Source organism: Phyllobates terribilis, unplaced genomic scaffold (assembly GCF_046119375.1).
Source record: "Phyllobates terribilis strain yellow unplaced genomic scaffold, ASM4611937v1 Scaffold_3__8_contigs__length_932513732, whole genome shotgun sequence".
NCBI lineage: Eukaryota > Metazoa > Chordata > Amphibia > Anura > Dendrobatidae > Phyllobates > Phyllobates terribilis.
Window position 1 is genome coordinate 425,661,025 of NW_027362763.1, and position 26,258 is coordinate 425,687,282.

The 26,258-nt window shown below is 42.2% G+C and overlaps 2 protein-coding genes across 4 annotated transcripts in view; one reads left to right on the top strand and one right to left on the bottom strand.

Annotated features, from left to right (window-relative positions):
- Nucleotides 1-11,604, bottom strand: part of GJB7 (gap junction protein beta 7) — a 28,605-nt gene extending 17,001 nt beyond the window's left edge. The window contains exon 1 of one of the 2 annotated variants that reach the window (XM_073675678.1): nucleotides 11,427-11,604. Coding sequence is in view for 1 of the 2 variants with exons in the window: in XM_073675677.1 (XP_073531778.1) it covers nucleotides 11,299-11,311 (13 nt within the window). In the remaining variant the exon portion in view is untranslated. Of the gene's footprint in view, nucleotides 1-11,298 lie in introns of both variants that reach the window. The other variant, XM_073675677.1, reaches the window with a different exon arrangement.
- Nucleotides 11,605-15,240: 3,636 nt separating this feature from the next.
- SMIM8 (small integral membrane protein 8) overlaps nucleotides 15,241-26,258 on the top strand; it is a 62,997-nt gene continuing 51,979 nt past the window's right edge. The window contains exon 1 of one of the 2 annotated variants that reach the window (XM_073673164.1): nucleotides 15,241-15,262. The gene's annotated coding sequence lies outside the window, so the exon portion shown is untranslated. Of the gene's footprint in view, nucleotides 15,263-21,006; nucleotides 21,071-26,258 lie in introns of those variants that run through there. The other variant, XM_073673163.1, reaches the window with a different exon arrangement.

Below are 26,258 nucleotides of genomic sequence, written 5' to 3' on the forward strand. Positions count from 1 at the left end.
AAGCAATGTGGAAGGAAAAAATTTAAATGTAACTTTTTATCACAAAAATATTGCTTTAGCTCCAAATTTTGCATTTTCATAAGGGTAACATGAGAAAATTGATCATTCAGTTTGTTGTGCAATTTCTCCTGAGTATACCTATACCCCAAATGTGGTGAAAAACTACTGTTTGAGTACACGTTGGGGCTCGGGAGGGAGGGAACGCCATTTAACTATTGGAGCGCAAAATTGGCTGGAGGAATAGATAGCGGACGCCATGTCGCATTTGCAGAGTCCGTGATGTGCATAAACAGTGGAAACCGTCCACAAGTGACCCCATTTTGGAAACTACACACTTCAAGTAACTTATCTAGAGGTGTGGTGATCACCTTGAACCCACAGGTGCTTCATAGAATTTTATACCGCTGATCCGTGAAAATTAAAAAAATTTAAAAAAAAAACATTTTTACAGCAAACATTTTGCTTTAGCCCCACATTTTTCATCTTCATAAGGGTAACTGGAGCAAATAGACCCCAAAATCTGTTGTGCAATTTCTCCTGCGTACGTCGATACCCCATATATGGTGGAACACTACTGTTTGGGCACACAGCAAAGCTTGGAAAGGAAGGAGTGCAATTTTGGCTGGAATATATTGCAGATGCCATGTCACATTTGAAGAGCAAAAAAAATCTTAAAACATCATATTTCTTGTAGATATTAAAAATTAAACTAAGAATTAAAAGAACATATTAATGCTAAGCATCAATGTGTTTTAGAGCTGTACTAGCTCTTAATATTGATCAATCTTGGACAGTACAATTTGTTACCCAATTTCTCCTGAGTACGCCAATACCTCATATGTGGCCAAAAACTACTTTTGAGGCACAGTGCAATGCTCCATTTTGCTGGAATAGTTTGAGGGTGCCATGTCACATTGGCAGAGCCCATGAGGTGCCAGAACAGCAGAAATGCACATAAGTGACCATATTTTACAAACTACACCCCGCAATGAATTCATCTAGGCGTGCACTGAGTATATTGACACCACATGTGCTTCACAGAATTTTATACCATTGGGCAATAAAGATAGAATAATCACATTTTTTATTATTAAAATGTTGTTTTAGCCCCAAGTTTTTAATTGTTATAAGGGCTAAGAGGAAAAAATGGACCACATATATTGTTGTGCAATTTCTACTGAGTGCACCAATACCCAACATGTAATTGGGAACTACTTTTCAGGCACAGTGCAAAACTCAGAAGGGAAGGAGCTCCATATTATAGTGAAGATTTTGTTGTTATGAGTTGCAGGTGCCATGACCAACTGGAAGAGACTTTGAGGTGCCAGAATAGCAGAACATCCCCTTAAGTGACCCCATGTTGCAAACTATACCTCTCAATGAATTCATCTAAGAGTGCAGTGATCATTTTGACACCACGGTTGACTTACAGAATGTTATACCATTGGGCAGTGAAGAAAAAATAATTTCATTTTTGCCACAAAAATTTAGTTTTAGCCCCAGATTTTACATTTTCACATGGACAATACCCCATATATGGCTATACAGTACAGCCTAGCCACACGGCGAGATTCGTGAGGGAAGGAGCACTACTTGACTCTTGGTGAACAAATTATCGTATAATAGTTTGTGGACTCCACATACAGAGACCCTAAGTTCCAGAAGAGCAGGATCCCCCCTCAAGTGACCTCATTTTGGAAATTATATCCCTCTTGGAATTTATCTACAGGTGTAGTGATGTTGCTGAGTGAAAATTGCAAATCTGCCATTGTAGGGCCCGTACACTGAAGTGCCTATACATTGAGTGAAAGCTAAATGTAGTTTAAGCACACTGGGGCTCAGAAGGGAGGGGGGCATATGGATTTGGGAGCCCAGAATTTGCTGGATTTGGACTTTTGGGGGGCGAGGAGCCATAGCACTTTTCCAGAGCCTTTGTGTTACCAGTAACATGGAAGCCCCCTATATTTCCATTGACAGATGATGGACCTGAGTGGGGACTTGCTTTTTTGTGGATTGAGTAGAAGTTTTTATTGGGCACATTTTACATAACATTTTGAATCACATGTATTCTGCGCTCTACGCTGAGCACTTATATCAGGGTTTCCATCTAAATCTATCAAATCCGTGATTCAGATGAAACACCTGAGGGATCCATTCACTATAATGAGGCAGCAGAGTTACTCTGGACTCTGTTTGTCCTTTGTTCACTGGTGCCTGCAATGATGTCGCGGGAGTGCCAATCGTGCGGGAGAGGGAGCCCCCTCCCTCTCCCAGCCTCCAAAATGCTGTGATCGCTATTGATTGCAGCATTTAGGGGGTTAAACAGCCCGGAGTGGTGCAGACACTGCTCTGGGCCGTGGCAGTGGGGCTGTGACCTAAGTCAAGCTCCCGGCAGCAATCGGGGTGGGCACATCTCCTGTGACCCGCACATTCGCCATGACATACCAATAAGTCAAAAGTCGGGAACCCCATTCCGAACACGATGTATGGGTATGTCAAAGGTTATGAAGGGGTCCAATACAACTGGGTGTCCTGAAAAGCAAATGAAAACTTTCCGTCATGGCCAAATGTTTTGAGACTTAACACAAATTTTGGTTTTCACATAGTTTGCTACCTTAGTGTTTTTGCATCTGTTAGTCAGAAGTTTCTATGGTTCCTGAAATACAATTATAAATAAGTAGTTATTAAGTTTTTACACTTATATTGACAAATACATCAAGTTGATGTAAAAGCTTAATAGTTACAGTGTTTACCCTTATTTTTATCTGTCAGTAGGATCAACCCTTTTAAGCCGTCAGTATTGACATGTAGTTCATAGAAAGTTGAATAAAATTATACTTTGACATGTGCGATCCAATGTCTTATTCCAAAAAGATCAGCATTCTTCTTAATATGTAAGAAATATTAAGAAATATGGGACAGACTCAGATCTCCCTGAGAATCTGCCTCCTAAGATTATTTTAAATGAAAGGGGGAGTTCCCAGTGTGAGACATGTATTGACTGACAGTTTGCTCTCCTGATCTACATGTCTCACACTAATGATGCCCCCTTTAATTTATAATAAGCTCTGGAGGCAGATTCTCATGCAGATCAGTGTCCAGCCCATAGTTCTTAAAAGCTCATTTACATATAAAAAAAGAACAATTTATCTGGAATAAAACATTGGTTTTTAGATATTAAGCTATTTTTATATTCACCTTGTTAACACCTGCATGCCCATATAGTTTAGGAAGGTTGATTCCCTTTAAAGACCTCTGCAGTTTGCTCTGAGATGCTGAATATCCGCCTCTGAGCCAAATCCCGAGTAATGGAAACCCATTCTTGTCTAATCAGTGCTCAGATTTTATCACAATTTCTGTGTTTTTACTTGTCTAACCACTTTTTGAGGATTGATGGGATTGAGATCTGGGGTATTACCTGGCTATTGAATTTCCATGTTTTGCTCACTGAGCCACTCATTTATCACTTTTGCCTTGTGACCTGATGCTCCATCACCCAATTGTTCCTGATTCGTTGGGAGAAGTTGCTCTTGGAAGATGTTTAGATACTATTCTTTATTCACGGCAACGGTCTTAGGCAAAATTGTGAGTGAGCCGACCCCTTAGATGAGAAGCTACCCGACATATGAATGGTCTCAGGATGCTTTACTATTGGCATGACACATGAATGAAACCAATCATGTTAGAGGTTGCTTTTCAGCCAAGGGAGTGGTCTTATTCATAATTTTGCTTAAGAACAGTTATAAATAAAGAATGGTATCTAAACATCCTCCAAGAACAACTTCTCCCAACGACCCAGGAGTGATTTGATGATGAACAATGCTTTTTCCATCATGATGGATACCATGTCACAATGAAAAAGTGATAACTATGTGGCCCTGTGAACAAAACATTGAAATTTTGGGTCCATGGCCAGAAAACTCTCTAGGTTTCAATGATAACCTCTGGTCAATTATCAAAAAGCGGTGGACAAACAAAAACGCAGAGATTGTCATAAATTCCAAGCACTGGCTAGACAAGATTGGGCTATCATCAGTCAGGATTTGGCCCTGAATCCGATATCCAGCATTCCAGAGTGAATTGCAGAAGTCCTAAAAACGAGGGTCAACACTGTAATTGTTGAGTATTTGCATAAACTTTATGCATTTGTCAAAAATGTGTAAAAACATTGAAAAAGCAAAGTTTGTAAAAGCCAAAATTTGTCAGCTTAAAAAGTTTTGGACATGACTGTATTTATAACCTGTCGTTAACAAATAATAAAAATCAAAGTAGTGTAAATCCAATTACTTTAGTTATCAACTTTATACAATATAGTTTCCAGAAGTAATAAATATTATAGAAGGTAACAATTGCAAGTCAGAGCAAGAGGGCCAATATTACTATTTCATAAAAGGTTATATATATACGGCAATCCAAATTTATAACTAAATACAGTCATACCCCATAAACCAACTGACCATCAAGGATAAAAGCCCAGGACAACCCCAAAGCCATGTCTGTCAAACACCACACTGTCCAGTACACCTGAAACTTTATTGTAGAAATTGTATTAAGCCTGTTTCCTGAAAACTGATGGTCACACTATCCAATAAGTTTTTAATGGGTTATTGTTAGCCTTTTCTGCTAGCTTGTGATTTTTGTATATTTGATTAATAAAGTAATTGGTGTTTATTAGTATTTTCTGCAACCCGATATAGGTTTTTCTAAGAATGGAATTGAGCTGAGAAAGGAGCAAAAAACCCATCAATCTTCATTTTCATTACTCAGACAGCAATCATGTTGCATAAGCGCTTTGCCCAACTATACAAAGAATGGAGTGGCTCTTACATCTCAGCATCACTATCCTCTCTGGCCAGGCAATAATCATACACTAAGGTTATATTGCTTTTTCAGGCTAGGTTCTTTGCTACAAGACTATGCTCTGTCTTACTGCGGTGCATGCTATTCTCTGCATACTCTGTGCTATAGGAAGAGACCAGTGAGGGAGGACAAAGCGAGTGAATGAACTAGAACAGAGATCCCCAACCTTTCAGACCCTGAGAGCCACATTCAGCTATGGAAGAGGGTCGCGAGCCACATTCAGCTGGTAACACCCAGAGCCCCCTATTACCGGTATAATGACAGCCAAAGCTTTTCCACTGAAATCACACCAAGGCAGTATGCCAAGCTCCGGGGTTTCCTACCTTACCTCCATTTAGATCTGGTCTTCTCTGCAGGGCTACACACAAAAGTCACCATCTAGAGATCTACTCTTAATAGCTGTTTGCTACACCTGGTACTAATGCACCAAGCTGTCAGACAGCCGAGAGCCACACATCACGGGCCCAAGAGCCACATATGCTACAGGTTGGGGAACCCTGGACTAGAATAACGAGGTAGGTCTATGACACAGTCAGGACACAAAAAGGAACAGTCACTGTGTGGGCACCCATGGGCTGCTCCACAGACTGGAAAGGTGATGGAAAGGTTGAGTCATTTGATTTCTCAGTGATAGGCGCAATTCGGTTAGTATGAGTATATTTCCAGACATTAGTGCATTACTAATACACATATCAGTTTCCTATGACAATATCAGTGCTTAAAGGGAATCTGTCAGTAGGATCAACCCTACTAAGCTGTCTATATGGGCATGCAGGTCATAGGAAGTTAAATAAAATTATACTTTGATATCTGTAATCCAACATCTTTTTATAGAAAAATCCACACATATCTTATATGTAAATGAGCTGTTAAGATCTATGAGCCAGATATAGATCTCCCTGAGTATCTGTCTCCAGAGCTTATTTTAAATGAAAGGGGGCATTGCTAGTATGAGACATGTTATGACTGACAGTCTGCTTTCCTGATCTACATGTCTCACACATTTAAAATAAGGTCTGCAGACCAATTCTCCGGGAGATCTATGTCCAGCCCATAGATCTTAACAGCTCATTTACATATTAGAAAAACATGGGTTTCTGTGGAATAAGACATGGAATCGCTGGTATCAAGGTATCATTTTATTTAGCTTCCTATGATTTGCATAGACGACTTAGGAGAGTTAACCCTAGAGATAGATTCCCTTTAAATATTTTAGAATAAAAGCCATGTTTTCTTTATACTTTAGGTACTAAATGTTGCAGAAAATGGCACATTTATACATTGATTGATAGTTGACAGTTGCAGAAATTATATAACAGTGTCATAAATTGTATCAGAAACTATTAGCATGCCTAATCCTTGTTCACATATCAGTTGTCACACTTATTAGCGCTGACGTTCACACATTACAGTGGGTACGGAAAGTATTCTGAGTCTGACCCCTTTAAATTTTTCACTCTTTGTTTCATTGCAGCCTTTTGGTAAATTCTAAAAAGTTCATTTTTTTTCTCATTAACCCCTTTACCCCCGAGGGTGGTTTGCACGTTAATGACCAGGCCAATTTTTACAATTCTGACCACTGTCACTTTATGAGGTAATTACTCTGGAACTCTCAATGGATCCCCCTGATTCTGAGACTGTTTTTTCGTGACCTATTGTACTTCATGATTGTGGTAAAATTTCTTCAATATCACTTGCGTTTATTTGTGAAAAAAACTGAAATTTGGCAAAAATTTTGAAAATGTTGCAATTTTCAAAATTTTAATTTTAATGCCCTTAAATCAGAGAGATATGTCACACAAAATACTTAATACATAACATTTCCCACATCTCTACTTTACATCAGCACAATTTTGGAACCAAATTTTTTTTTTGTTAGGGAGCTATAAGTGTTAAAAGTTGACCAGCGATTTCTCATTTTTCCAACAAAATTTACAAAACCATTTTTTTAGGGACCACATCACATTTGAAGTCACTTTGAGAGGTCTTTATGACAGAAAATACCCAAAAGTGACACCATTCTAAAAACTGCACCCCTCAAGGTGCTTAAAACCACATTCAAGAACTTAATTAACCCTTCAGGTGCTTCACAGGAATTTTTGGAATGTGGAAGAAAAAAATGAACATTTAACTTTTTTCACAAAAATGTTATTTTAGACCCAATTTTTTTTTATTTTCGCAGGGGTAACAAGAAAAAATGGAACCCAAAATTTGTTGTGCAATTTCCCCTGGGCACGCAGATACCCCATATGTGGAGAAAAAACACTGTTTGGGCGCACGGCAGGGCTCGGAAGGGAAGGAGCGCCATTTGACTTTTTGATTGTAAAATTTGCTTGAATAATTAGCGGACGCCATGTTGCGTTATAAGAGCCCCTGATGTGCCTAAACAGTGGAAACCCCCCACAAGTGACCCCATTTTGGAAACTAGACCCCCCAAGGCACCTATCTAGATGAATAGTGAGCACTTGGAACCCATAGGTGCTTCACAAATTGATTCGAAAAAATGAAAAAGTATTTTTTTTCCACTTTTTCATCTGTACGAATCAATTTGTGAAGCACCTGGGGGTTCCAAGTGCTCACTATGCATCTAGATAGGTGCCTTGGGGGGTCTAGTTTCCAAAATGGGGTCACTTGTGGGGGAGCTCCAATGTTTAGGCACACAGGGGCTCTCCAAACGCAACATGGTGTCCGCTAACAATTTGAGCCGATTTTCCATTCAATTTGTTAGCGGGCACCATGTCGCGTTTGGAGAGCCCCTGATGTGCCTAAACAGTGGAAACCCCCCACAAGTGACCCCATTTTGGAAACTAGACCCCTCAAGGATTTTATCAAGGGGTATAGTGAACATTTTGAACCCAGAGGTACGACACAGAATTTGATAACATGTGACGACTTGTTTTTTTGCGGGATGAGTTGACGTTTTTATTGGTGCCATTTTCAGGCACGTGACATTTTTTGATCGCTTTCTATTCAGATTTTTGGGAGGCAGAATAAACAAAAACCAACAATTCAGGAATTGGTTTTTTTTTTCTATTCTGTTCTGCGTGTGGTAAAATTGATAAGGCAGTTTTATTCTTTGGGTCAGTATGTTTACAGCGGTACCACATTTATATAGTTTTTCTATGTTTTGCACTTTTACATAATAAAAGCAATTTTATAGAAAAAATAATTTTTTAGCATCGCTTTATTCTGAGAGCTATAACTTTTTTATTTTTCGGCTGATGGAGCTGTATGGCAGCTTGTTTTTTGTGGGACGAGATGACGTTTTCAGCGGCACCATTTTTATTTATATTTGTCTTTTGATCGCGTGTTATTCCATTTTTTGTTTGGCGGTATGGTGATAAAGCATTGTTTTTTGCTTCGTTTTTTTTTTTTTTACCGTGTTCACTGAAGGGGTTAACTAGTGGGACAGTTTTATAGGTCAGGTCATTCCGGATGCGGCGATACCAAATATGTGTACTTTTATTGTTTTTTTGTTTTTTTTTCATAATAATATTTGTTGATGGGTACATTATATTTTTATTTTTGGTGGATTATTTTTTTTTTTTTTTTTTTTATATTTTTACAATTTATTTTTATTTATTTTTTTTTCACTTTATGACAGTTTTTTTTACTTTTTTACTTTGTCCCACTATGGGACTTTCACTATTTTTTCTCTGATCGCCTGCATGGCACAGGAATGGAGCACCATCCCTGTGCCATGCAGGCTGTCAGCGCTGGACAGGGAGAAGATAGTTTGGAAATGCACTGCGCATGTCCAAAAAATCTTCCTGCTGTCTGGTGACCCGGATGTTGTCATGACGACATCGGGTCGTCATGATGACATCGGGTCGTCATGGCAACTTCCAGAAAGCCGCGGCAGACAGCGCTGGAGGCCGGAAGAGGAGGTGAGTACTTCGATCGCAGCATTGCGGGGGTTAATGTGCCGGGAGCGGTGCAGGACCGCTCCCTGCACATAGCCCCGGGTGTCAGCTGTGACAATCAGCTGACACCCGGCGGCGATCGCGCCCGCACAGCCTGTGTGCGGGCGAAATCGCCAGGGCGTATTAATACGTGTGTGGTCCATAAGGCACAGGGCACAGATACATACTAATACGCCCTATGTTGTAAAGAGGTTAAGGTACACTGCACCCCATCTTGACTGAAAAAAACAGAAATGTAGAAATTTTTGCAAATTTATTAAAAAAGAAAAACTGAAATATCACATGGTCTTAGTATTCAGACCCTTTGCTCAGACACTCATATTTAAGTCACATGCTGTCCATTTCCTTGTGATCCTCCTTGAGATGGTTCTACTCCTTCATTGGAGTCCAGCTGTGTTTAATTAAACTGATAGGACTTGATTTGGAAAGGCACATACCTGTCTATATAAGACCTCACAGCTCACAGTGCATGTCAGACCAAATGAGAATCATGAGGTCAAAGGAACTGCCCAAGGAGCTCAGAGACAGAATTGTGGCAAGGCACAGATCTGGCCAAGGTTACAAAAGAATTTCTGCATTACTCAAGGTTCCTAAGAGCACAGTGGCCTCCATAATCCTTGAATGGAAGTAGTTTGGACCACCAGAAGTCTTCCTAGACCTGGCCATCCAGCCAAACTGAGCAATCGTTGGAGAAGAGCCTTGTTGAGAGAAGTAAAGAAGAACTCCAAGATCACTCTGGCTGAGCTCCAGAGATGCAGTATTGAAATGGGAGAAAGTTCCACAAAGTCAACTATCACTGCAGTCCTCCACCAGTTGGGCCTTTTTGGCAGAGTGGCCCGATGGAAGCCTCTCCTCAGTGCAAGACATATGAAAGCCCGCATAGAATTTGCTCAAAACACATGAAGGACTCCCAGACTATGAGAAATAAGATTCTCTTGTCTGATGAGTCGAAGATAGAACTTTTTGGTGATAATTCTAAGTGGTATGTGTGGAGAAAACCAGGCACTGCTTATCACCTGCCCAATACAATCCCAATAGTGAAGCATGGTGGTGGCAACATCATGCTATGGGGGTGTTTTTCAGCTGCAGGGACAGGACAATTGGTTGCAATTGAAGGAAACATGAATGCGGCCAAGTACAGAGATATCCTGCATGAAAACCTCTTCCAGAGTGCTCTGGACCTCAGACTTGGCCAAAGGTTCACCTTTCAACAAGACAATGACCCTAAGCACACAGCTAAATTAACAAAGGAGTGGCTTCAGAACAACTCTGTGACCATTCTTGACTGGCCCAGCCAGAGCCCTGACCTAAACCCAATTGAGCATCTGTGGAGAGACCTGAAAACGGCTGTCCACCAACGTTCACCATCCAACCTGATGGAACTGGGAGGATCTGCAAGGAAGAATGGCAGAGGATCCCCAAATCCCGGTGTGAAAAACTTGTTGCATCATTCCCAAGAAGACTCATGGCTGTACTAGCACAAAAGGGTGCTTCTACTCAATACTGAGCAAAGGGTCTGAATACTTATGACCATGTGATATTTCAATTTTTTTTTAAATAAATTTGCAAAAATGTCTACATTTCTGTTTTTTTTTCAGTCAAGATGGGGTGCAGAGTGTACTTTAATGAGACAAAAAATGAACTTTTTAGAATTTACCAAATGGCTGCAATGAAACAAAGAGTGAAAAATTTAAAGGGGTCTGAATACTTTCCGTACCGACTGTATGACCCCCCTTAAGTGGTACACACACCGTCTGTACAGCAGGTGCAGCTGCGGAGTGGAACCTTGACTGCCACAATAAGACTAGTGAGCAAAAACTGTCCGTACAAAGGCCTATGTGTGTAACACCACCTATTTACATAAGAACTAATATGTGCATTTGCTAATACAGTTGTCCTGAGTAAAGCATGCCTACTTTCAGTTCCTTTGAGAAATCGCATTACCTGCTGGAGAGACGTTCTCAGGAGAATACGACTTCAGGCTGTTTTGGCAGAACCCAAGATCTCATAGTAACAAGGCAGTAAATTAACACCGGTAAGAAAAGACATCAAGAACACTTCTGCATTGATAAATATAAATACCATTTTATTCTTGGTGGTATAATCTATATTTATGAAATGTACATGCTTCCTTCTGATTTCCTATTCTTAGACTACTCTAAAGGGAGCCAGGTCTATAAGGAATGGCCTGTCAATTATATGAACATTGTATTAGGGCCAAAAACACAAAATGTTCCCTTTTCCCTCTGAAATAATGCAAATATACTGCAATAAAACTTACAAATATAAGGATTCAGTATTTCTTCTATTACTGTTCTGCTTGCTAGTTACATTTGCAGAAAGCAGTGCTCACATTTTTCAGAGTATGATGACAATAAGGGACAGCATAAAAAAAAGCATATCCTCCTCTTGTTGGAGGACATAAAATAATCCATCAAATATGGAAAAAAAACAGAATAGAAGCAAAATAGTTTCACAAAAGCCATTGAAGTATAATAATCCGCAGGGTACATGCCTTTGATGGTCATATGCTCAAGACAGAGCTCAGCCGCATCCTCATGTCCTTCTGTGTGTTCCCTGAGAATATAGATCTCATACTGCAAACAGGAATAAGAAAATAAAAACGGCGAGATAAAGACCTACCTGACGTGTGAGTGAAGACGGAGAGCCTACAGCATGCTCACGGCATTAAATATTCATAGCAATGCCATTTCCTTTGTCTGTTACAAAGCGCTGTCACCAAGGGATGGCGAACAAGTGTAACCTGATCGTCTGTTGTGAGTATTAGTCAGGAGATCACCTCTGTTGTTGTGAAAGAGCCAAAGAACCAGAGGAGGTTATTACAGGCATCGTATATTTACTATACAAATAAAGCAGCACTTTATAAACTTACCTCGTACCCAATATCGTCTGTATTATTCTGTGCTTTGCATCTGCTTATGCACACATCTATGGGTTATCTTTAACATAGCTTCAGTGTTTGCACAAAAAGTGCTGTCAATACACAAAGCAAAGGCGAAGAGATACATTTCACCAGTGTTCTTCAATAGCTTTAGCAATAAGCCTTTGCACGTGGAAGTAAATTTGCAATCATTCATCTTCATTCACTTTAATTGTAAGCATAGCACAAATAACTTACATATAGCCCCCAGCATTGTCCATAGAGTCACAATATATAAAAACCATAAGACTATGGCTCAGAAGTGACTGAGGCATTGATCCACGCTGCTGCTTTATATTTCGGGAGCTCGTCCAGTGAGTAAGAAGGCACAACATACATTTGACATAAGATGAAACAGAAAGTGGTTAAAGAAGACAGTTACAGAGGTTCTCCAAAAAGAGATCCAAGATGGCCGTCGTCACCTATTTCAAGCTGCAACCCATTCTAGGCACCCATGAAGATGGATTGCACCCTGAAGAAACTCTGCTTGAGAGATGTGTCTCTGAGTTACTATATACCTTTTACGACAGGACATGGAGCAGAAGGAAAAAGGATAATCTGCTCAATGAGAAGAGCGACTTTTTGTCCTGATCCATGCCCCTTTGTAAATCTGTTGGGTTGGGTGAGCAGATAAGTTCTGCTAGTTCACAATGCTGCTCCTCAGCCTAACAAGAACTTGCCCTACTATACAGTAACTCAAAGACATATGTCCCAACTCAAGCAGCATTTCTTCAAGCTACAACCCATCGGCATGCATACTTAGGATGGGTTGCAGCATGAAATACATGACAGTGGCCATCTTGGATTACTTCTCAGAGTACCTCTTTAAACATGATTTTAGGAAATATAAATAGGGGGATCAATAATAAGTTGTTCAAGCTCTGTGTTACGGGCCGGGTGGTGGAACCTCTGTGCTGAGGTGCAAGGAGGGACCCAGAGGGGCGTGACTAAGTATCCACCCGAACTGACCCTGGTCGTACGGCAGCTAACGACACCGTGACCAGGGAGGATCCGGGCTGAGGGACCAGGTGCTCCTCTGGGGACGACCTTGTAAGAGAGCAGGTGGAAGTCTCTGGTAGCTGGCAGGTGGTCACAGTTCGAGAAAGCAGGGCAGGTAACAGTCTTTAGGTTTACCAGGAAGATGGTCACAGCAAGTGACGGCAGGGTCTCCAGGCAGGCTGGCAGGAAACAGGCGGGTGCTCCCAGGTGAGCGGGCAGACAGACGAGGCAGGTAACAGGCAGGTAACTGGCGGACGCTCCCAGGTGAGCGGTCTGACAGACGAGGCAGGTAACAGTCAGGTAACTGGTGGACGCTCCCAGGTGAGCGGTCTGACAGACAAGGCAGGTAACAGGCTGGCAGGCTGGACGAGGAGTCAGGCTAGCAGCAGAACCTGAGGGCTGAAGCACAGGTGAGACACAGTGCAAACAACTTTGCTCGGGCACCTCCATTTTGGAGGAGGTGCCTTATATATGGGAAGTCCTCCGGCAATTGGCCGGGGACTCCTTAGGACGACGCCCTAAGCACAGTGCCCGGGAAGGAGCGCGCGCTGGCAGCAGCGAGGGAAGGAGCGCAGGAGGACGCCGCGTGCTGAACAGGAAGGTGAGAGGGACGGCGTCTCTGCCTAGCAGGAGGCAGAGACGCCAATGCTACACTCTGCTATTGTGTCTAACATTTCTGAGTAACTCTAAGTAAATAGGCCTTGTGGCGCTCTTTGGCTATTTCACAGGAATTACATCTTTCTCTCCTGTTCTTCATGATTGTGTATCCTTCGCTTCTGGTAGACTTTGTTTTCTGTAAGCATTAAGGTAAGTTCTATATTTCTACCTGGGTAACTTAGCTGTTCTGCAAATAAAAAGACAACCAAAAAGAGGGGCAGACAACTCTTAGTTATTTTTATAGGACTACAATGTTTATCTTAACGGGAATCTGTCAGTAGGATCAATCCTAAGCCTTATATATGGGCACTCAGGTCATAGGAAGCTGAATAAAATGACACCTTGATACTTGCGATCCAATGTCATGTTATAGAGAAATCCATGTTTTTCTTATATGAAAATTAGTTGTTCCAGGCTATGGGGCGGACACTGATCTGTATGAGAATCTGCCTCCAGAGATTATTTTATATGAAGGGGGCAGTTACCAGTGTGATGTGTAATGGCCGCTCTCTGCTCTGCTGATCTCACTGCAGAGCTGTGTGTGATTATACCTGACACATCAGCAGGTTCCTCTAAGCTTCAGCTTCCATCTCACAGGCAGACAGGGTTACAACACACCAGAGCTGTGTGTGATTATACCTGACACATCGGCAGGTTCCTCTCAGCTTCAGCCTCTATCTCACACGCCAGTGCTGCAATATTGTTGCAATGCAGGAGAGCTGTGAGAGCTGCAGATGCTAACGTGTTTGCAATGAGACAAAGTTCATTTCTCCTGTGTTAGTTACATGCCTCAAACTGGTAATGCCCCTATTATTTAAAATAAGCTCTAAAGACAGAATCTCATACAGATCAGTGTCAACCCCATAGCCCTGAAACAGCTCGTTTATACAGTATATAGGAAAAACATGAATTTTTCTGGAATAAAATATTGGATTGCAGACATCAAGGCATTATTTTATTCAGCGTATTATGGCTTACATGCTCATATATACAGCTTGGGAGGATTGATCCTACCGACAGATTCCTTTTAAGATGGATCTAAAAAAATTTGTTTAAATTGAATCTTTCGCTAAGTTTTTGAGACCCTGATTTCAGTGATGTGTTACTTACTGAGCTGCTTGCTGTAGTTTTGATAAAATCAATGAAGCTTGTTGTGAAATACCTATCAGAGGTTGAGGTATCGGACCTAATAGTATTTTGCCCAATATTTTTTTGTCCGGATCAGTATGTTTCGGTTATGCTCTGTGCAGAAGGACCCAGCAAGATTGACACCAAACCAGCAAAGGCGCAGCCACAGACGCACATGGCACAAGCTGCCTAGCTAGGCGAGCCTTTGAGGGCCGGGAATACTCTTCATCCAGCTCCTAGTAAATGGAAAGTGAACTTTGGCAGAATCCTTCCCAGGCCCGCTGTCGCCAAACAGCTGGCTTCTGGTGTCTAGTCGAGGACCAGGTGAGTACCTCTACAAGAACCCCAGGAAGTGAAACCAGAAGAGAAAATGAGAAAGCCCCTGAAAAGATAGCAAAACCTAATGCTAGCACCACTCACCACAAAGCACATAGGGAACTACAAACTGCAATAAACAGCAAAGGGCGGAGCAGGGAGCAGGGGTAAATAGCCCACCTAATGATCAGGTGTTGATTAACTTCCAATCTTCCCCAGACAGCCACTCCCTGCTAGCTTCAGCAGCAGACTGAACATAATCCCATCACTGCTCAGTACCAGACACAACAGCGTCCTGCGTCCTCACACATCCCACAATGCGACGCTTCACAAGATTGGGACCGTTTCCCTGCATGCGTAGTAGCTCCACCTCCAGGGTCAGGACAATGGTGGCGCTTGCAACCGGAGTAGCGTAGCACCGGACCTGCTCCATTCCCAGGTGGGAGCACAGAACCACAATTCATAACAGCTTCCATGTGCAGGTTTATAATACAGTTTGACTCTCATGTTGTCCCTCGGCTTTTATGAATGTCTATACAGCTTGCTATGAGGTAGCTAACGTAGGTGTGGTCGCAAAATGTTCTTTGACTTGTTAGTGTTTTTATCATAACTGAGTGCTTTTCACACTGTCGCTCGTTTGTATGTGCTATCTGCATACTTGTTTGGGTAGTTTTCTATCTATACTGTGTCTCAGGGATTCTTTTGTGCATAGATCATCAGGTTTGTGGATATTATTTATGACCTTGGACAACTACTGATTATTTCTTGTGGTTTCGCTGTGCACACCTGCATTGTTTGAAACCTTGCTGGTTTATCATCTATACTAATATTTTTGCACGTCTGATGGGTTTTCCATCTTATATTGTATTTAAATATCTTTTGTGAATATTTGACATTTTTGTAATTTTGACAAATTACTGTGGCTGCTTAGGGTTGTATAGGTGTAACTCTGCTGTGATGCCCTTATAAGTTAATAGAGTTTGGAATAAAGATGTATGGGATTTTCTGTATTGTATGCTTAATTTTTATTTTTCAGTTTGTAAGAAGATGGAAGTGTTATCCCCGTTTCCCCTTTTAAAGACAGGTGTATTGTTGCAATGTATTTTGATGTGCAATGTGTTTAGTAATGTGTGTTATTAGTGATAGGTTGTGTTCTGCCCAGCAGCAGGGAGTTAATAAGAATGTTTAGGGTTGGCATTTGGGACTAGCCCCGAGTGGTAGGGGATTAAAAGTGAAGGGACAGAGACTGTTTCCTGTTAGGAAGTCAAATAGGGCTTAGCATGTAGCAGGAGCAGACCTTTGGTCTGATAAATAAGCAGAGCCGCATGACGTGGAGACAGAGGGGACGGATAGCAAGATCCAGGAAAGAGGCAAGAGAAAGTGACAGAAGGTGTGAGTGATTCTAGGGAGATGGGATTTTGGGCAGGAAACCTAGCTTACAAGTCCAGAAGGTAACGGGACTGATCAGAGCAGGGAACGTGAAATGAATAGAGTGCCACGGGCGGTAGTTCCAAGGTGTCAACAAGTAGAGAAGTTGAGTAATGGCCGTAGTGGCAAAATAGCTCCTCTAAGGGTAGAAAGGATGCGAAAACAAGGGGTGAAGAACAGGAGTCTCACTTACTGACTGTAGTATCATTATTGGGAAAAGGGATGTTTCTCAAGTATTGTGCTGGGATGTGGTGAAGACAGAGGACTAAGCAAGGCAGAACTGAGTTATTCTGAGAAGGACGAAGAGAATATGTATAAAGATGTTCCATGTTCTAAAAGAAAAGTTCATAAAGTTATGTACCTGCTAGCTGCTGTATATAATTCCCACCACGTTTTTGTTCAGTAAAAGACAGTTTATCCTTAAATGGTGATCTCCCTCACTGAACTATGCAACATCTGGTCCTGGCCAGCCGAAGTATCGGCATCATGCAGCTTGCAAGGTCATAGTGCCCTTGTAGACAAAGCCCACACACCCAGCCAGGATCCCCATTTTCATGTAATGTGCCAGGGCGTGGAAGACAAGTACTTTGCCCACGGCTACCAACCCACGCCATGTTACAAGTTGTCCTCATTATTTCATATTTTCCTACTGAATGGTTTTGGATGGTTGACTCCTGAATTGGGCTTTAGCACCCTTAGGACTCCAAAAGTAGAACGCCAGTTCCTCTAACAGACCAAAACATTCACAGCAGGGGAAATATATGGCCATTTCTAGTTTTAGCCGTTTTCGTTTGTGACTTCGGGCCACAGCCCCTTCGTTGTGCTGACTGTGGTGGAGATCCTACCATCATCAATCAATCACTGAAGGGTTATCCAAAAGATGTGGACATGGTTTGACTCAACAACATAATTGGCAGCATTTATATTTGTGGAGAACGAACAATCTAACTTGTTGAAATATAACACACAGAACTTTAAATTACCCTAAAGGTTTTGTCTGATGAAGAAAAAAGTATTTTAGAATAGCTTGAAATGGTGTACAAAAATGAAAAAGGCATCTCTTTTAAGGATATTTTTGCTTCAGCAGGAAGCAGAGACCGGCAAGGAACTAGACATTTTGAGTACGAAATCGGTACTGTGGGGTACTAGTGAGGTGTATGTGTTTTATTTTTTTTTGTATATTATTATGAGATATCATAAAAAAATATTTTTTTCTTTGCTCAAACATCCACATGAAGCAGAAAGTTTACATTTAGAAAAGCTACTGTCATACTTTTTTCAGAAAACCATCCCGTGACCGGTCATTCCTGTCCAACTACCATCCTATTTCGCTTCTCTCTTTGCCGGCAAAGTCCTTGATCAACACGTCCATGTCGAATTGTCTACCCCTACACGTACACACACCTTTATGGGGAATTTGGGAGCGTTCAATGATCTTCGTACTTTTCATTTTTTCAGATATCGTAGTGGACTGCGTTGCATTTGCATTGGCGACGTTCTGATTTGTATGTGGTGCTTCTGTTACCTGGACAGACAGGTTTCTGCAAAATATACTTAACCATTTCCTACCCCACAACAAGAGACCTTTCAAGAGCATGCATATTGCACAACTGCACGCTTCTGTGTGACAATGGTATTCTATGTGCTGCAGTGTCATTTTCTCAACTGCTTCCATAAAGAAAACCAGACTTCTTGTTCTCCGCCACCTCAAGAATTAAATGTTAGGTGTGTCACTCCTGATAGCAACTGGATAAATAAGCAGCGGGACAGATGACAACTGACAACAATGTGAGTCACATTGCAGCTTGGGCAACACAAAAACCTTTACTAGAAAAGTTCCTTCATATAAGCCCAGCAATATAATAGTAGTGGTATTAGTTTTGGATTATAGCAAGTACTACAGAGATAGGGAAGGGCAGCTATAATGGTTCTGGGAAAACAAAGTATTGCTTTTAAGCCTTTTTTTCTGGAGTAAGTATGGTCCTAATAGTGCCCTTTTTATGTGCACCTTATTCGTTACTTATTTTGCACCTTTAATAAGTTAACTTTACGTGGTTTTACCTGTTCTCTTTTTTAGCATTATGGGCATGATTTTAGATGTTTCTGCCTAATACAACATTTGCAACTTCTTGCAATGTCTCAAAATCTTTCTGTGCAATTGTACTCCATTACCACTCCTCCCACCCAACAACAAAAAAATCTTTGAATTTGCACCAATTCATCAAACATCATGTTATGATAATGGCCTCAAACAATACAAGGAGGCATTCTTAGGGTATCCACAATGGGCCCAATTCATCAAAGCTTTTATAGTACAATTTTGTCTTAAAAAGCTTTGAAAAGTTGTATAATTTAGGCGACGCTGCGCTAACATTTTAAGACCTTTGCTGTTCTCAGCTCCAACAAAGTGGGCTGAGCTGGGGGCGAGACAAGGGGTGATGACTGCTGCTCATCAACTTCATGACGAGTGGCGGCGTTTGCTGCGCCTCAAATCTTACTTCGGCAGGTACTGGAGTAGATGTTATGGCGAGGCGCACATAGAGGTGTATTCCACTCATTTAACATTTGTGATTGATTGATGAACAATGCTGGTCTTAATGAATTAGGCTCCATTTCTTTTTCAGGCAGATTCCTCCTGAAATCCGCCTGAAAAAGAGCTCAATACCTGTTAAACTTAATGAACATATATACACAGCAATGCCAAAACAAATTGCTGTGCATATGCTCAGTCTTTTTTAACTTCTTTTAACTGCTTCAGGCTTTAAAAACCATGAAGTGACTAAAATAGTAACCTGAACATTCTTCAGGCAGCTTCCACTTGGAAGCCTCCACTATTTTACATGTAAAAAATAAAAAGCTGTCATTAGAATCCACTGTAAAAACGGCAGGACAGATGACAAAGAAGACACTTCAGGAAAAGATTGCTAGTGTTCATAACATGCAAATGTGGCGCCCCTGAGGGTTCGGCCGCCACAGGAATGCTGCACTTCTTTAATGGAGTGTGGTGTTCCTCCTCTGAGGTAAGCCTGGTGTGATGGTAGTGTTCCAGCCTTTTGCATCCAACACCACATTTCCACCAGAGGGAGCTAGTATGCACTAGGTGCTGCTCCCCTGGTTACAGGGAGACTAGGGAACACAAAGTAGTAGGAACCAGTTAGTGGGTGTGGGTGGAGGAACAGTTAGTTAGTGACACTTCTAATTTCATATTTAATAGTATGCCATCTTTGATCTTGGTCTTTCGGTCTCTTGCTGGTCCTTTTGGTTCTGTGTGGACCTGTCCTGTCAAGTGGTTGTACTGTGCTGTCAAAATACTGTGTGTAAAGTGACTTCCCTCTGGGAGCGCAGATCCTGTGTGGGCCTGCACCGGCATGGGATACAGCCCTCGTACCCCGATCTATGGGACGAGAGGTAGGTTGCAGACGAGGAATGTCTCAACCCGGCCAAGGACCAGGATCAAGAAGGCCCGGGAGCTTTAGAGTGTGGCTCCCTAGCAAATGGGTCCCGGGGAGGATGCAGACGGAGCGGAGTACGCCACCTGTCCTCGCCTACCTGATCTATTCAGAGGGATTCCGGCTGCAAAAGGGGTACCGGCCCCCGACACCCGACCTCGTACTCTATGTCCAGGACAGTAAAGCCCGGTTAGTCCCTGAGGATCCCGGCGGGCTTCGGATGGAGAGGAATTGCCACCCGAGCCGTACACCTGAGAGGAGCTCAGAGGGAGACCCGGCCTATCTACACACGCACAGACGGGAAGGGGTAAAGTCTGTAGTGCAGGAACACTCAGGTGTAGGGATGCTACCTCACACTGGACTTCCTCAGAGGTAGTCGGACCCCCGTCCCTGGTGGCCGCAGGACTCCGCGAGGAGCAGGGAGAAGCCTTGCGCTGCTTATGAGAACTGTGAGTAAAGCCTTGGAAATTCATCCCTATGGCCTCCGGACTGTTCATTACGCGCCATACCACGCGACGCGGTGCCCGCACTCCCCGCGCTACTACTACTACCCCCTTCATCCAGCCTTGCCTGCCCTGAGGCCGCGCTCCGCCTGTGGGGAGCAGCGAGAACTTTAGCCGCCATGACATCGGGCCTCAGCGGACTGTAGCGGCGCTGGTGGCTCATCACCAGACACCACAGGTGGCGTAGTCGACAATTACCACTCAACCCCGAAAGCCCTAACATCATTTTCAATGTGACGGCCCTGGGCACGAAACGGGTCCAGGCCACGGCTGCATTCCCCGTTCTCAACATCTGACCCGGCTCCGAGTACCCCATCTTTTCCCAGGGCAGGGCTTGCGAGCGTCACACAAACGGCATTTTTCAGGGTTTTTTTCATTTTGGAATGCTACCTTTGTGTCTTTTCCAGGATACCTTAATACTTGTTATGCCTAAGGGCTCGTGCAGACGACCATAAAAATCAGACGAGCGCGATCCGTTATTTTGACAGCACTTTTTTCCACGTTATTCTATGGGGCCATGCACATGTCTGATTTTTTTTTTTTGCACATGTCCTATTCTATGGGCCATGCTCATGTTTGGAAACCCTGAAGTGGGTAAAAGGAGGGACATGCACAATCTTTGGGCTGATTCCGCTGGGAAGCCGCCTGCTCTCTATGCTTGACGGTATAAATTAAAAGACGCCGGCAGCGAAGCCACCGCAAGAACAATGGCAAAACCACCGGCTAAACCGGTTCAGGAAAAAGATTGTTGGCTGCTGCTCGAGTGTCTAAAAGGCACCGTGTGCACATAGCTGTAGGCTCAATTCACACAGCATATTACACAGTTTAAGCTGTCAGTAATGGATTCAAAAGAAGGCTAAGGTATAAGTGAGTAATTTTACTTGTCCTTTCTTTTATAGCTCCAGGTTTCTCTATACATTAATAATGTCTCCCACAGAGGCCCATACATTATTAATTATTAATGTATGGAGCCACAATTTGGGACGTTCCAATTTTATCAAGGCATAAAAGGTGGATGCTATTACTGTGTGAGGAGGTGGGGGGCAGAAGAGGTGTCCGTTACTACTATATTGTTGACACTGGGGAGTATTTTAGCACAAAGATGGACATTACTACTGTATAGGGGCACAAAGGGGAATTTTACTATGGTACGGGGCTCACAAAAGGGGACATATGTGTTAATACGGTAGAGTGGTCATAGCAATGACATTTCTATTGTGAAATTTCTACTGTGAGCGTGGGATACAATGGGAGACCACTACTGTATTAGATTTTTTTTTGGGGTGTGGTAGATATTGTTATTGTGGGGGAAGAAAAGGGAAGTACTGTTATGGTGCAGGGCAGCACTATGGCACTTTTCGTCTTCATTTTGGTGCAGTGTAGAATTGGGGGGATATGTGTAACGGATCCTCTAGAAGTGATCAGCCATAGATGTCTGTGTGTTACTTTCTGCAAAGACAAGTTATGGCTGGAAGAACTCACAGCGATCTGCTCTGGATGAAGAAGAAAAGTGAAAACGAGCAGCTGCATTTAAATCACTAGATTTACCTGTAATGTATAACGTCTACTATCATGAATTGGTAGGTTGTGAGTGGTTGTCTCATCAGTATTTTGCACCTGTGTAGCCGCCATCTTTATGTGGGTTTGCTCACCCTGGTAGTGCATTTGGTTTTGAAGATCTGTGCAAGTAAACACTGCTGCCCTTTTTTGCTGTGTTAATTTTTTTTTAGATTAGGTTACTCGCGTTTTTTTATTGCATTTGTGTGCTTTTTTTAACATGTATTTTTATCGCGTTTATGACGCTGCGTTTTTTGTCTCTTTTTGGTGTGTCATGCTTTAAATAAAGCTGCTTTGTTTTTGATACTTCCTGTTTTTTTTGCATTGACACAACTTCATTGACATACTTTGGTGCGGATTACATGCGTTTTTGATGCGTTTCCGCCGAAGAAACGCACTTAAAAGGCATGTCTGTTTTTTACTTGCTGCGGACTGGAAACACGCACCGCAGGTGAGTTTATGCTACGTTAACCCCTTTACAGCCCATGACGTATTAATACGCGTCTGTGCCCTGGGACTTAAGAGCCTAACCCATATTAGTACGTCATGGTGATTGCGCGCGCACACAGGCTGTGCGGGCGCGATCGCCGCCGGGTGTCAGATGATTGTCAAAGCTGACACGCGTTACAATGTGCAGGGAGCGGTCCCGCACCGCTCCCAGCACATTAACCACCGCAATGCTGCGATCGAAGTCGATCGCAGCATTACGGAGGCAAGGGGAGGTGATCGCAATACTCACCTCCTCTTCCGGCCTCCAGCGCTGTCTGCCGCGGCTTCCCGGGTGTTGCCATGACGACCTGATGTCGTCATGACAACATCCGGGTCACCAGGCAGCAGGAACATTGTTTGGTCATGCGCAGTGCACGACCAAACAATCTTCTCACTGTGCAGTGCTGACTGCCTGCATGGCACAGGGATTGTGCTCCATCCCTATGCTATGCAGGCGATCAGAATAAAAAAAGTGAAAGTCCCACAGTGGGACAAAGTAAAAAAGTGTAAAAACTCTCAGAAAATGAAAAAAAAAAAAAAAAATTGTAAAAATATAAAAAAATAAATAAAAAAAATAATCCACCAAAAATAAAAATATAATGTACCCATCAATAAATATTATTATGAAAAAAGCAAACAAACAATAAAAGTACACATATTTGGTATCGCCGCGTCCGGAACGACCTGACCTATAAAACTGTCCCACTAGTTAACACCTTCAGTGAACATAGTAAAAAAAAAAAAAAAAACAAGCAAAAAACAATGCTTTATCATCATACCGCCAAACAAAAAATGGAATAACACGCAATCAAAAATGCGAATATAAATAAAAATGGTACCACTGAAAACATCATCTTGTCCCGCAAAAAACAAGCCACCACACAGCTCCATCATCCGAAAAATCAAAAAGTTATAGCTCTCAGAATAAAACGATGCAAAAAAATAATTTTTTCTATAAAATATCTTTTATTGTGCAAAAGCGCAAAACATAGAAAAACTATATAAATGTGGTGCCGCTGTAAACGTACTGACCCAAGGAATAAAGCTACCTTATCAATTTTACCACACACGGAGCAGAATAAGAAAAATAAAAATTCCTGAATTGGTGGTTTTTGTTTATTCTGCCTCCCAAAAATCGGAATAGAAAGCGATCAAAAAATGTCACGTGCCTGAAAATGGCACCAATAAACTAATCTGTAAAAATTAAAAAGTGTTTTTTTTTTCCACTTTTTCATTTTTACGAATCAATTTGTGAAGCACCTGGGGGTTCCAAGTGCTCACTATGCATCTAGATAGGTGCCTTGGGGGGTCGTTTCCAAAATGGGGTCACTTGTGGGGGAGCTCCAATGTTTAGGCACACAGGGGCTCTCCAAACGCAAAATGGTGTCCGCTAACAATTTGAGCCGATTTTCCATTCAATTTGTTAGCGGACACCATGTGCTTCACAAATTAATCCGTAAAAATAAAAAAGTGTTTTTTTTTCCACTTTTTCATTTTTACGAATCAATTTGTGAAGCACCTGGGGGTTCGAAGTGCTCACTATGCATCTAGATAGGTGCCTTGGTGGGTCTAGTTTCTAAAATGGGGTCACTTGTGGGGGAGCTCCAATGTTTAGGCACACAGGGGCTCTCCAAACGCAACATGGTGTCCGCTAACAATTTGAGCCGATTTTCCATTCAATTTGTTAGCGGACACCATGAAAAAGTGGAAAAAAAATATTTTTTCATTTTTACGGATCAATTTGTGAAGCACCTGGGGGTTCAAAATGCTCACCACCCATCTAGATAAGTTCCCAGGGGGGTCTAGTTCCCAAAATTGGGGTCACTTGTGGGGGGTTTCCACTGTTTAGGCACATCAGGGGCTCTCCAAACGCAACATGGCGTCCGCTAATTATTCAAGCAAATTTTACAATCGAAAATTGAAATGGCGCTCCTTCCCTTCCGAGCCCTGCCGTGCGCCCAAACAGTGGTTTTTCCCCACATATGGGGTATCTGCGTGCCCATTTCAAAATTTTCAAAATTTGAATTTTTATGCCCTTAAATCAGAGAGATATGTCACACAAAATAGTTAATAAATAACATTTCCCACATGTTTACTTTACATCAGCACAATTTTGGAACCAAAATTTTTTTTTGTTATGGAGCTATAAGGGTTAAAAGTTGACCAGCGATTTCTCATTTTTCCAACAAAATTTACAAAACCATTTTTTTAGGGACCACATCATATTTAAAGTCACTTTGAGGGGTCTTTATGACAGAAAATACCCAAAAGTGACACCATTATAAAAACTTCACCCCTCAAGGTGCTCAAAACCACATTCAAGAACTTTATTAACCCTTCAGGTGCTTCACAGGAATTTTTGGAATGTGGAAGAAAAAAATTAACATTTAACTTTTTTCACAAAAATGTTACTTTAGACCCAATTTTTTTTATTTTTGCAGGGGTAACAGGAAAAAATGGACCCCAAAATTTGTTGTGCAGTTTCTCCTGAGTAAGCAGATACCCCATATGTGGGAGAAAACCACTGTTTGGGCGCATGGCAGGGTTCGGAAGGGAAGGAGTGCCATTAGACTTTTTGAATGTAAAATTTGCTTGAATAATTAGCGGACGCCATGTTGCATTTGGGGAGCCCCTGATGTGCCTAAACAGTGGAAACCCCCCACAAGTGACACCATTTTGGAAACTAGACCCCTCAGGGAACTTATCTAGATGTGTGGTGAGCACCTTGAACCCCCAGGTGCTTCACAGAAGTTTATAACATTGAGCCGTAAAAATAAAATTTTCACATTTTTCCCACAAAAATGTTTTTCAGCCCCCACTTTTGCATTTTCATAAGGGTAACAGGAGAAATTGCACCATGCAATTTGTTGTGCAATTTCTCCTGAGTAAGCAGATACCCCATATGAAGGGGAAAACCACTGTTTGGGCGCACAGCAGGGTTTGGAAGGGAAGGAGCGCCATTTAACTTTTTGAATGTAAAATTTGCTTGAATAATTAGCGGACGCCATGTTGCATTTGGGGAGCCCCTGATGTGCCTAAACAGTGGAAACCCCCTACAAATGACACCATTTTGGAAACTAGACCCCTCAGGGAACTTATCTAGATGTGTGGTGAGCACCTTGAACCCCCAAGTCCTTTACAGAAGTTTATAACATGGAGCCGTGAAAATAAAAAAATCTAACTTTTTCCACAAAAATGATGTTTTAGCACCAATTTTTTTATTTTCACAAGGGTAAGAGGAGAAAATGGACCCCAAAAATCTTTGTGCAATTTCTCCTGAGTACGCCAATACCCCATATGTGGGGAAAATACAGTGTTTGGGTGCACGGCAGAGTTCAGAAGGGAAGGAGCACTGTGTGACTTTTTGAACGCAAAATCAGCTGGAATCGAGAGCGGACGCCATGTCGCGTTTGGAGAGCCCCTGATGTGCCTAAATAGTTGAAACCCCCCACAAGTGACCCCATTTTGGAAACTACACCCCTCAAGGATTTTATCAAGGGGTATAGTGAACATTTTGAACCAAGAGGTACGACACAGAATTTGATGACATAAGGTCATCATATTGAATAAGTTGTCATTAGTCTTGAGCGCAAGTGCTCGCTACTTGAGTTTGCATCGGGTACTCAGGTATGCACCATGTATCACGGGTGCTCAAGTGAAATGCTCGAGTCCCCGCCCGCATGTTTCATGGTTATTAGAAACCCTAAAAAAAACATGAGGGGATCGCTCATGCATGGGAGGCCCGTGAGTTTTTTTTGGCCGCGAAGCATATGGGGCGGAGACACGAGCACCCACGATACTCAATGCATACCCGAGCACCCGATGCAAACTCAAGTAGCGAGCACTTGCGTTCAACACTAGTTGCCATATCGTCATCTTTTTTTTTTTTTTTTTCACTTTTGAAAAAAAAAAACCTAACCCCAACCCTAACATTAGCACAACCCTAACCCCAACCCCAGCCCTAGCGTTTATTTTTTACGGCATTCCTAGTGCGGTATAAGTGATTAGA